General features: G+C 36.9%; 1 protein-coding gene across 2 annotated transcripts in view; it reads right to left on the bottom strand.

Annotated features, from left to right (window-relative positions):
- Window positions 1-202: 202 nt before the first annotated feature.
- The window catches only part of NAALAD2 (N-acetylated alpha-linked acidic dipeptidase 2), a 55,429-nt gene continuing 43,231 nt past the window's right edge, over window positions 203-12,400 (bottom strand). For both annotated transcript variants that reach the window (XM_090267798.1, XM_090267797.1), the window contains 3 exons: window positions 11,341-11,422; window positions 11,030-11,122; window positions 203-451 (listed from right to left, as the gene is read on the bottom strand). In XM_090267798.1, coding sequence (XP_090123924.1) covers window positions 262-451; window positions 11,030-11,122; window positions 11,341-11,422 — 365 coding nt within the window. In that variant the 3' untranslated portion in view covers window positions 203-261. The remainder of the gene's footprint in view (window positions 452-11,029; window positions 11,123-11,340; window positions 11,423-12,400) is intronic.

A 12,400-nucleotide genomic window follows, 5' to 3' on the forward strand; every position in this document is an offset into this window, starting at 1 on the left:
TTCAAGTTCCTTGCCATACCTTAGGGAATTTTCAGTTAACTTTCTGCCACATGACTGTTTTTTTATTTTATTTTATTAGTTTAACACTTTGGTGATAAAGTTAGGAATTTTTAAAGAGCCAAATAAACTCTTTGCAGAGGAACAAGGTGGAAGTCTAAAATCAAACATGACATGAAAAGAAAGCTCACAAAGAAAGATGGATTTTTACCCTTGGACTTCCAGTAGTACTTTAACGGATAGCTCCAGTTGGTGGGACCCTTACTATACCACTTCTTTCAGTGTCCCTGCTGCTGCCTGAATTGTAAAGGCTGCAGTAGAAATGTGTTTCTTTACTTCTCTCCAGGCTGACCATGGGTCTGCTTTATTTTCAATGTCAAACATAGCATCATAGATCCCAGGAAATGATTCTCCAGCATACTTGTTATGCCTACTTGGAGCAAAGATGATGTGCCTATTAGAAAGAAAAACAGACAAAGAAGACAGGTGGAGCTAACAGTATACTTATAAGCCATTGTTTAAATTTGTTGCCTTTTGTTAGATCACATCTTACTAAGTATCCTGTCTCCTGGCATTTATTTTTGTTACTCCGAAATGAAGACATATATAATTGATTTGTGATACTTATGTAACAGTATAATTTTAAGCAAAGAAAGGAGCTCACACTATGTACTTGCTAAGATGTGTCTTATGAATCATATCACGTTGCCAACACATACAGTTGGCATGAAAGTAGGTTCTTTTAAGTTGTGTGCATTAGTTGTCTAACTGCCCGGATATCCATAGTGATAAAATATATGCTTTATGGATATATTTAATGAGAGAGGAGATTTAAAACAATAAATTAGAGATTTTAGAGATTCAACAAGAATGACAATTGTTCCCCGTATTCTTCAAAGAATAAAAAGCAATATTGAAGAAGCTTGTATTCTCAAAATGTCACGTATGGCAAGTATAATGAAGCCCATTCCACAAAGGTATAATGGTTATATGTGGGTTGCCCACAAAGACACAATTAAGTTCCGATAAAGGAAAGTTTTGCAATAGATTTCCAGCTTCATCTCCTAAGGAGCTCAAGAGATCAAGCTACATACTTTATAAAACAATCTAATCAGAAATCCTGTCCAACCCTAAAATCCTACAGCTTCTTCAAAGTATAATATATGAAAAAGTACTATATGAAACAATATGTAACTATTATAAAGTCAGTATTAATAATCAAAGAGAAATTTATAAGGTTAATCAGGATCTACCACTGTTGACTTTTAAATCTTAATATGATCTCAAATGGATCTCTCTTACTAAAACGAGTTATGTGCTACACTATAAGCATTGATATTGTGACTTAAACTCTAGTTGAGGTATTAGAGATACAGGTCATAGGTATTCCATAGTGTACTTGCCCTCTTCTGGAGAATTGTAAAGGGAGAGTGTAGTAAAAAATACTGACACAGGAATCAAACAAGCCTTGTTTGAATCATTGACCTAGCATCTAATATCTCTGTGATCTTTGGCAAATTACCTAACTTCTCTAACTTGTCCCATATGTGTAAAAGAACTAAAATAATATAGCTTTTGCCTGGAATAGTGACAAAGATAATTCTGGAGTCAGGAATGCCTGTTTTAAAATCAGAAGACTTATCATGTTTACCGTACAACCCCCCACTGGTTATTTAACATCCCTGTGCTTATTTTTACATCTTTAGAATGGGAGGTATAATAGCACTGTTCTCAGATAGTAATGTTCTCCAAGGATTGTGGTGAGAAACAAATGATGGATCGAAACCACTCAGTATAACTTAGCAAATGCTCAGTAAATATAAGCTATTACTCTGAGGCTTAAATCCTTTCCATGATTCCCTCAGAAGCAAGAAATCTTAGTCCAACAATATGATGGACTTAGAGGGTATTATGATAACTGAAATAAGTCAGTCAGAGAAAAACAATACTGTAATAGCATAATAAAATATAATTAAAAAATAAAACCAAGTACAAACCTAAAAAAAAGATTTACTGTCTCTTAGCAACTTTCAAATATGCAATACAGCATTGTTACCTATAGTCATCATGCTATACATTACATTCCCGTAACTTATTTTGTAACTGGGAATTTGTAACTTTGGACCACCTTCACCCATTTGGCACCACTCCCACACGCCTCTGACAATCACCAGTCTGTTCTCTAGATCTATGAGCTTGTTTTTTGGGTTTTCTTTTTAATTCCACATATAAGTGAGATCGTACAGTACTGTCTCCATCTGATGCATTTCATTTAGCATAAGATGCTATGTCCATCCATGTTGCAAATGTCAAGATTTTATTCTTTTTATGGCTAGATAATATTCCATTGTGTGTATGTATATCTTTACTTGTATCTATACATATAGATATATATAACCTTTTGTTTCTCCATTGATAATTGTTTCCATATCTTGGCTATTGTAAATAATGCTGTAATCACATAGGGGTAATATGTCTTTTTGAATTAGTGTTTTTGTTTGCTTCATATAAATACCTAGAAGCAGAATTGCTGTGTCATATGGTAGTTAAATTTTTAATTTTTTGAGACACCTTCATACTCTCTGTTCCTTAGTGGCTTCACAAATTCACAATTCCGCCAACAGTGCACAAAGGTTCCCTTTCCCCCCACATCCTAACACTTGTTATTTGTCTTTTGGAGGTAAGACAAGTCTAATTGTAGTTTTGATTCCATGTTCCTAATAATTAAACATCTTTTCATGTGCCTGTTGGCCACCTGCCTTATCTTCTTAAGAAAAATATCTGTTTAGATCCTTTGACCATTTCTTTTTCTATACTCACCCAAGGATATGTTTTATTGATTTTTAAAGAGAGGAAAGGATGGGGTGGGGGAAAAAAGAGAGAGATAAAAAGAAAGAGAAACATCAATGTGAGAAACATCAATTGGTCACCCTGACCAGAGATTGAACCTGCAGCCTTTTGTTGTCCAGGGCAATGCTCCAACCAACGGAGCCACCCACCCAGGGTGATATTTCTTTATCAGTTTGTTTTGTAGCCATTGAGTTTTATAAGTTTGTTATATATTTTGGGTATCACCTTATCAGAATACCCTTAGGAAGTATTTTCTACCATATGGTTTCTTGCCTTTTTGTTTTGATGGTTTCCTTTGCTGTGCAGCTTTTTGGTTTGAGATAGTCATGTTTAGTTTTTTTTTTTGTTTCCCTTGTTATTGGAATCAAATACACAAAGATTGCTATGACTCATGTCCAAAAGCTTAGCACCTATATTTCCTCTATGTATTTTGTTTCCAGGTCTTACATTCAAGTCTTTAATCCATATTGAGTTAATTTTTCTGTGTGATGTAAGATAGTGTTCTGGTTTCAATCTTTTACATGTAGTCATCCAGTTTTCCCAACACCAATTATTGAAGAGACTTCCCTTTCTCCCTGTATATTCTTGGTGCCTTTGTCAATTAGTTGTCCATACACGTGTGGGTTTATTTCTGGCTGTTTTGTTCTGTTGATTTCTGTCTGTTTTCCTGCCAGTGCCATACTGTTCTGATTGCTGTAACTTTGTAGTATAATTTGATATCAGAGAGTGTGCTTTAGCTATTCAGTCCTTTGTGGTTCCATACAAGTTAAGCATTTTTTGTACCATTTTTGTGAAAAATGCCATTTTGATAAAAACTGCATTAATTTTGTTGATTGCTTTAGATAATGTGGATGTTTTAACAATGTTAATTCTTTTAATACATGAGCATGAACTATCTTTCCATTTCTTTGTGTCATCTTAAATTTATTTCAACAGTGTTTTATAGTTTTCACTGCACAGGTCTTTTCACTTCCTTTGTTAAGTTTATTCCTGGTGGTTTATTATATTTATTGCAATTATAAATGGAATTGTTTTCTTCATTTCCCATTGTGATAGTTTATTGTTAGTATATAGAAACAATAGTTTTTGTATATACTTTTTTACCCTGCAATGTTAATGAATTTATTTATTAGTTATATTAGGTTTTGGTAGTCTTTAGGGTTTTCTGTAGTATGTTGAGTGCAAGTGGCAAGACTGCTATCTTTGTCTTATTCCTGAAAAGCTTTCAGCTTTTTATCATTCAGTATTATGGTAGCAGGCTTGTCATATAGGGTCTTTATTATGTTGAAGTACATTCCTTATCACTTCGTTGAGAGGTCCTTTTAAATTTTTTTAATCATAAATGGATGTTGAATTTTGTCAAATGCCTTTTCTGTATCTACTGAAGTATGATTTTTATCCTTCATTTTGTTAATATGGTATATCACATTGATTTGCATATGGTGAACCATCTTTGCATCCCTGGAATAAATCCCACTTGATCATGGCTATAATGCACTAATATTTTGATGAGGATTTTTGTACCTATGTTCATCAGGATACTGGCCTAAAATTTGGTTTTCTTCTGGTGTCCTTATCTGGTTTTGGTTTCAGGATAATGCAGGACTACTCATAAAGTGAGTTTGAAATTTTTCCTCATCTTTTATTTTTGGAAGAGTTTGAGAAGATTGGTATTCTTTGACTTTGTCTCAAAGTATATTTTGATTTGTCTTTTGATTTCTACATTGACCTATTAGTTGTTAAGTAGTATATGTTTTTTAATCTCCATGTATTTGTGAATTTTCCAGTTTTCTCTTGTAATTGATTTCCAGTTTTATACTACTGTGGTTAGGAAATTTGCTTGATGTGATTTCAGTTTTCTTCAATCTGTTACTTGTTTTGTTGCCTAATATGTGATCTTTTGTGGCCTAATATGTGATCTATCTTTGTGAATGTTTTATGTGTACTTGAGAAAAATGTGTTTACTGTTGCTTTTGGGTAAAATATTATATATACATATTAAGATTTTATTTACGCATCCATTTTTAAAGAGAGGGGAAGGGACAGAGAAAGAGAGGGAGAGAAACATCAATGTGTGGTAGCCTCTCGCACACCCTCACATGGGAACCTGGCCTGCAACCCAGGCATGTGCCCTGACTGAGAATCAAACCAGCGACCCTCTGGGCAAGCCGACACTCAATCCACCGAGCCACACCAGCCAGGGCAACATATATATCTGTATCTTTGAAGTCCATATGACCTAATGTATCATTTAAGGCCAATGTTTTCCTACTGAGTTTGTCTCAAGTATCTATCCATTTATTTATATGAGTATGGTCTTGAAGTCCTCAGCTATTATTGTAATGTTTCTCCATTTAGGTCTGTTAATACCTGTTTTATATATTTAGGTGCTTCTATATTGAGTACACATATATTTATGGCTGTTATATCGTCTTGATGTATTAATTCTTTTATTATAGCCCTTCTTTGTCTCTTCTTTTTGGCTTGAAGCCGGCCATGTCTGATATAAGTACAGCTACTCTGTTTTCCTTCGGTTTCCACTTGTTTGTCATATCTTTTTCCATCCCCTCACCTTCAGTCTGCAGGAGTTCTTACTTCTGAAATGAGTCTCTTATAGGCAGTGTATACATGATTAAATGTGTTAAAAATTTCTCACTAAATTCTTAATATTGATATTCTCTGAAAAAATAACAGAAATGTCTGGGTGTGGATTATAAGAGAATCCTGAAGGAGCACTTACACCTTTTTATTCTATTAGCTTCTATAGAGTCTGGAATAATTGACAAAATAAGAGATTTTTGCTTATAAATTAAAAAGGCAAATCTAAAAGACTAATAACAAGAGAGAGTTAAAATGATATATTGCAAACCCTTAACTGATGGCTATTTCATTAGTAGCAAACATTTATATTCATATTTATAATTTTATAAAATTAGCATCCATTTACTGAGTATATCTCTCTGAGCTGAATCTTCTGCGTACCTTAAATCTACAAGTCTATGTGGTGAAAGCAATTATAATCTCCACTTACATCTAGGCAACCTGAGGCTTAAAGAAACAACTTGGCTGAATTATACTTAGTATAACTTAGTTAAATGTTAATACTAATCCCTAATACTTATAAGAAAGGCAACATAAGAAACAAGATGGCGGAGGAGTAAGTGGAAGCTACACTAACTTCCTCCCAGAACTTGTCTGGATTTACAACGTAATTTTGGAGAAATCATCTGGAATAACCAACCGAACACCAGCTGGAGAGAAGTCTTATAACCACGGAGAGACAGAAAAGGCCGCTACATCACAACGTGACCGGTAGGGAGTGCGGAGACGCGGAAGGGCTGGCTGGGCTCACATGGGTGGCAGCTGAAGGGACTGAGAAACAGCTCAGCAGTCGGGGGTTCCCCCTAAGAAGGGCAAAGTCTAAACCCCCAGCTGGGCTTCCCAGCCTACAGCAACAGAGTGGAAAGTAAAATAGTACCCAGCTGTGAAAAGTGAAAAGCCACAGGGTTTCTTGCTAGCCAGAGACAAACAGCTGGAGAAAAAGAGCTCTTAAGCGGATCACATACAAAAATATTTTGGCCCCCACTTACCCTGGGCACAAGCAGAGGGAAGACAGAGAGGACTGGAGATGCTTGGGGAGAGTTTGGTGTGGTGGCTTTGAGGGGAGAGCTGGGGAAGCGGCCGGCCGGGTCCCAGTGCTGACTCATCCCCACACTGCAGGCAGACCATTCCCAGCGAAGTGGCGTCAGCCTGAGGGGAAGCAAAGGCCCTGCCTACAGGAATTAAGCTGCCACACCCACGGTCCTTAAACCTAATCACAGATTGAATAGATTAACAACTAAGAAGCCAGACAAAGGCAGTAGATCCCTGGAAGTCTCCAACAGGCTGCCTAGGCCCAGACTGGTACAGGATCTGATGCCACCAGGGGCAGATCCAGGAAGTGCAGATCATTCTAAGAAGCACCAACAAACAATAGGAGTCACAAAAATGGGGAGACAGAGAAACAACCCCCCATCGAAAGGAAAGGTAGAGTCCCCAGAAAGAGTTCTAAATGAAATAGAGCGGAGCCAACTATCAGATATGGAATTGAAAGCATGTATTATGGAGAAACTCAATGAGCTCAGCGGAAACTACAAAGAACTCCAGAAAAACTATAAGGAACTTACTGAGAATTATACCAGCATCAAAAAGGACATGGAAGCTATCAATAAGAGCCAGGAGGAAATGAAGAATACGATCTCTGAATTGAAGAACACAGTAGAAGGAATTAAAAACAGGCTAGAGGAAGCAGAAAATCAGATCAGCGAGCTGGAGGACAATGTAGACAAAAACTCACAGACAGTGCAACAAAATGAAAAAAGGCTGAACAAGACTGAAGAGGCTCTAAGACAGCTGCAGGACAACATGAAACGTAATAATATCCGTATCATAGGAATTCCAGAAGGAGAAGAAGAAGAGCAAGGGATAGAAAACCTCTTTGAAAAACTAATGACAGAAAACTTCCCTAACATGAAGAGAGAAAGAATCATGCAAGTCTAGGAAGCACAGAGGGTCCCAATGAAGATGAATCCCAACAGGCCCACTTCAAGACACATCATAATTAAAATGCCAACATTCAAAGACAAAGAGAGAATCCTAAAAACAGCAAGAGAGAAACAACTAATAACATACAAGGGAGCTCCAATAAGGCTATCATCAGATTTCTCAGCAGAAACACTACAAGTCAGAAGGGAATGGCAAAATATATTCCAAGTAATGAAAAACAAAGGCCTACAACCAAGAATACTCTACCCAGCAAGGCTCTCATTCAAAATGGAAGGTGAAATAAGGAGTTTCCAAGACAAAAGAAGGCTAAAAGAATACATCTCCACCAAACCAGTATTGCAAGAGATGCTAAAGGGTCTGCTTTAAGAAGATGAAGAAACAGAGAGAGACAGAGAGGAACACGAGTACAAAGGGGGAAAATGACAATGAATAAGTACTGAAAGAAAGAAGGAACTTCTGCCATTTGCAACAACATGATTGGAACTAGAGAGAATTATGCTTAGCGAAATAAGCCAGGCAACGAAAGAAAAATACCTTATGCTATCACCTATTACAGGAAACTAATGAACAACACAAACAAATGAGCAAAATTGAACCAGAGGTATGTAAACGAAGAATAAACTAACAGTAACAAAGGGGGAGATGGGAGGGAGAGAAGTGGTAAGAAGGGGAAGGGTCTAGTCAAAGAACATGTATAAATGACCCATGGATGTGGACAACTGGGTGGGGACTGAATGTGGGAGAAGGGAGGGACAGGGTGCAGAGAAGCAAGAGGGGGAAAAAAGTGAGACAACTGTAATAGAAAAACAAACAAACAGAAAAATTTTTAGTGGGGGGAAAAAATAAAAATATAAAGAATAGAAATGCAAGTTCAGTGAATATTAGAAGGACAAGGATTTTCCTTCACACTGTATATATTTTCTCCCTATCTGATCCCTCCAGAATTTGGCATTCTAAAGAAGTAAGTAATGACCTAACTTTCTTTGCGTAAAACTAATAAAACCAGTTGTTAATAGAGATTTTTTTGACTAAGACTTTGACTGGAATGTCATGCCTAAAGGAGACATGATTGGGCTTTGGTTGTTACCAAAAAGCCCTGAGTAACTGGGACTGACTTTCAAAGGTAATAAAAGTCCACGAGATAAAAGGCCTGGTACCTTGGATGGATGTGCGGTCCATAGCAATCTTTCCAGGGAAGGAACGAAGGTTGTTTTCCTGAAAGATGGCTAGAAAGGACCTTAAGGCGCAATGGAAAACCAGGAGGACCTGGAAAAGACAGGTGTTTACAGGCAAGGCTGAATGCCAGGTATGTGGCTCAACTTCTGTGCCCTGAAGGGCAGACTGAAGGTCACCCTAAATGTTCCTTGCGTAAGTTCCAGCAAAGCAGAACTAAAGATCATAAGTGATCATTTGCTGCTCTTATTGTGTTTATGCAAATGAACAGGATAAATTAAAAATGAACTTAATGCAGTCCCTTTAATGACAATGAGGGTAATCTTAGGGAGAAAAATCAAGATTCAAGGAAGATCACAATGCCCAGTGGTAGACTATAAAGTAGTGCAGCTAACTGTCTTTAAAGTTTCTTTTCATTTAAAATTTGTTTTCATTTGAAAGTTAAACTATGTCTGTGGCATTATCAAAGATGTTTAATTTACAGGCGAGAAGAATGTCAAATGCCTTGCAACTGGATGTCTTTCCGATAAGACAGTCCTACAGATTTAGAGACTTGTATGTGGGTTCTGTTACATAAATTAACATGTGTTTTCTGTTTTCAAAGGGCATAAGCCTACGATCTCATTACCTGAGTGACTGTCTGTACGTATAGGCCTCACTTAATCCTGTCTGCATTGCTGCCTCCTGAGACTCAATGGTTTGGCTGAACTAAGTGGCTGGGTTGGTGAAGAACGGGGTGGTCTGTGGGCTTCACTTTAAAACTGGTTTCTCTTTTATATCCTAATGGCTTGGACAGAAAGAGCCCAGAGGCCTGAGAGGGGGAAACCTAAAATATTTCACTCAGTCCAAACTAAGTATAATGGGCAAAAGGGTTTTGGACAGGTGAGATGTACCTAGCATACCTTCCTCCAAAGAAGCCCTTCTTTTCCCTAATGTGGGACATTGAAAAATTAATACCTGTCTTTTGTCATCTAGTGGTTATGGATTGAATGATGTCCTTTAACCCTGTTGCCCCCAGAATACAACAAGGATGCCAGCCTGTTAAACCAAGCATGCCGTTGTCCAGAGACAGCCAACCAACCTGGAGTCTGCACGATCCTTCCCCTTGTGGGAAGGCCACCCTCCCCTCCACACCTCCACTCTTATTAGGGATTTCTGGACCCAATGGTAGGTAGGACGACGACCATGTCCAGCTTGAAGCAGCTAGAGGAGCTCGAGACCTTCGTCCATTGTCCTTTATAAGATTGTAAAGGGTCTTAAGTCTGAGAGGGAGGGATTGTTTTTTTTTATTGTTAAAATATTTAACTAATTATTTAAAAAAAAAGAAGAAGAATATATGAAAGGGTGAGCCATGGGCATGGACTTGGGGAGGGCATTGTCGGGGAAGGGGGGTGCTGGGTGGAGGGGAGCAAAGGGGAAAAAATTGGAACTATTGTAACAATATAATCAATAAAATATACTTCAAAAAAAAGGCAACATAGAACTATCTTTAATGTATGTTAATGATAAATGGCCTTGTAAAATAGCAGTTTTCACCATCTTAATTCAGATGAAAACACTCTAGAAGTGACTTGTTCTAAATTACACATATGTATGTGAACTAGAACACTGATTTTTCTGATGGTGAATGATAGGACTTTTCTAATTTCCACCAAGGAGCCACAGTTTGAGACCTTGAAAAACAGGAGACTAACCAAAACTGCCTCCAAGAGAACATGAAAGGTCTAGAGAGAAAAGTAGGCTGTTCCTTTAGGGGAAGTATGAGCGCCATCTTCAAAAACCTAAAATGTTAAGTGGAAATAGATCTCGATTTATTCTATTTGATTTTGGACAGCAGAAGGACTCAAAGGGTAAACAATTACAGGGAAATAGATTTTTTTATGAAAAAAACTTAGTATTACATAGACCTCTCCTAGAGCGAGTAAGCATCCCATCACTGGAGGAGTCAAATAGAGGCTGGATAACTACATACAGGCACACCTTGGAGATTCGGGTTCAATTCCAGACCATGGCAATAGAGCAAGCTTCACCATAAAGTGAGCTTTGTAATCTTTTTGCTGGTGGAGGGCCTTTCCTTCAATTTATAAAAAAAGGCAATATATGTGAAGCTCAATAAATGACGTTTGCCTATATCTGAGATCCTATAGAAAAGATTTATGTAGAAAATTGAGCCACATGAGCTCTGAGATGCCCATTGAGATTCTATGACTTTTAGATTTGTTACAAAGTTATTAACTATCATTTATAATTTACATCTGCAGCAAGGCAATAAAAACAGTATGAAATTAATTTTTCTGATACTGCAAATTATACTGTTTTACATAAACTTATTCATGTTCCTCTCAGTGTACATATTTACCTTCCACTCATCTGATGGCAATAGTTTAAAGCAGATTTGGGCATGCTGGTTTTTGTCATAGTGAGGTTTCTGGTGCCCTCTAGTGGAACACCTGTTGCTCCTTACCTGTAGAACTTCCTCCCCGGTAAACCAAGGGGATCGATGAATGCTCTTTCCAGGAGCATCAACTGGTCATTCATGATTCTCACTGCAATGGGACTTTGAGGACAAGAAACAGATAATTAATTATAACTCTTACCATGAGCCATATTTTAAAATAATATTAAATAAGGATGAGGCTGGTGCTCCCAGTTTGCAGAGAGACCATAATTTGAGTAGCAGTGATTTAGGGTTGAATGCTTATGAGTGTAACCAGATTGCTTTTTAAAACAGTAGAGCTTGACATTTGAAACTTACTTATTACATCTGAAACTTACTTATTAACATCAACTTCTGTAAGTCTTCTATGGAAATCTGAAGCAGCCTCTGAGAAGTTTTTCACAGCAGAAAATAAGGACTCTTTCAGAAAAGCAGAAGGGAAACGAGTAAGCACAATTACTTCATATTTCAGAGGCTCCCTTTCCTGCCCTCCCATTCCAGGTTGATATGACAATGGTACTGAAACCATTTTTCTACTGAGCCTTCTTACAGAACCATGGAAATTGTTTTAAAATATTGTAATAAAGAAATAATGTGTCAAATACGAATGGCTAAATTGGTTCTTAAGAAAATAACTGAAGAGTCTAGGACATATATAATTCACACTGCTAATAAGTTCAGTGAGTCCTCACTTATCATCAGTAGGTTCTGTAACTTTAAGCAAAGCAACATATAACGAAACCAGTTTTATCATAGGCATCTTATAATGAAAAAACACTATCAGAACCTATTGTACATTCAGTGTAAGTACATTCAATATAAAAACAAAGTCTTTTTAGCCCAAATACTCTAGAAACTATTTTTTGTTGCTGTTTTAAAACATGTGAAAATCATATTAATAGATATTATGATCACTTAAGAACAAATGGTGTTGAAGAAATTTTAAATTTCATATGAAGCATAGAAATGAAGATAGATGAGAACTGAAATGTGTCCCTGGGATTTTGTGACACAGATGAATGACACTTTGTCAAGAGTGATTTCAATAGAGTAGTAGGAACATGACACACTGCAGTGGTTTGGTTAATGAGAGGTAAAAAATTGGAGACAGTAAGTGTAGGTTATGCATCCATCCATTCATCATTCATTCATTCATTAAAACATTTGAGGGACTAGTTTTTTTCCTGGCAGTAAATGAAATATTTTTATTGTGAAGGAAGTAGGGCACATCAGGAAAGGAATTGTTTTTAAGATAGAAAAAACATAAGAATGTTTAATGTTGAGGGACAGTCACCAATAGAAATGAAGAGTTTGGAAATTTGGGGGAGAAGCATTAAGAAGGTAAGCAGGTAGGTAAATTGATCAACCTTGTATAAAGAGTCCTTCCATTATAACTGT

This window comes from Furipterus horrens, unplaced genomic scaffold (genome assembly GCF_987537825.1).
Source record: "Furipterus horrens unplaced genomic scaffold, mFurHor1.1.pri manual_scaffold_2, whole genome shotgun sequence".
NCBI lineage: Eukaryota > Metazoa > Chordata > Mammalia > Chiroptera > Furipteridae > Furipterus > Furipterus horrens.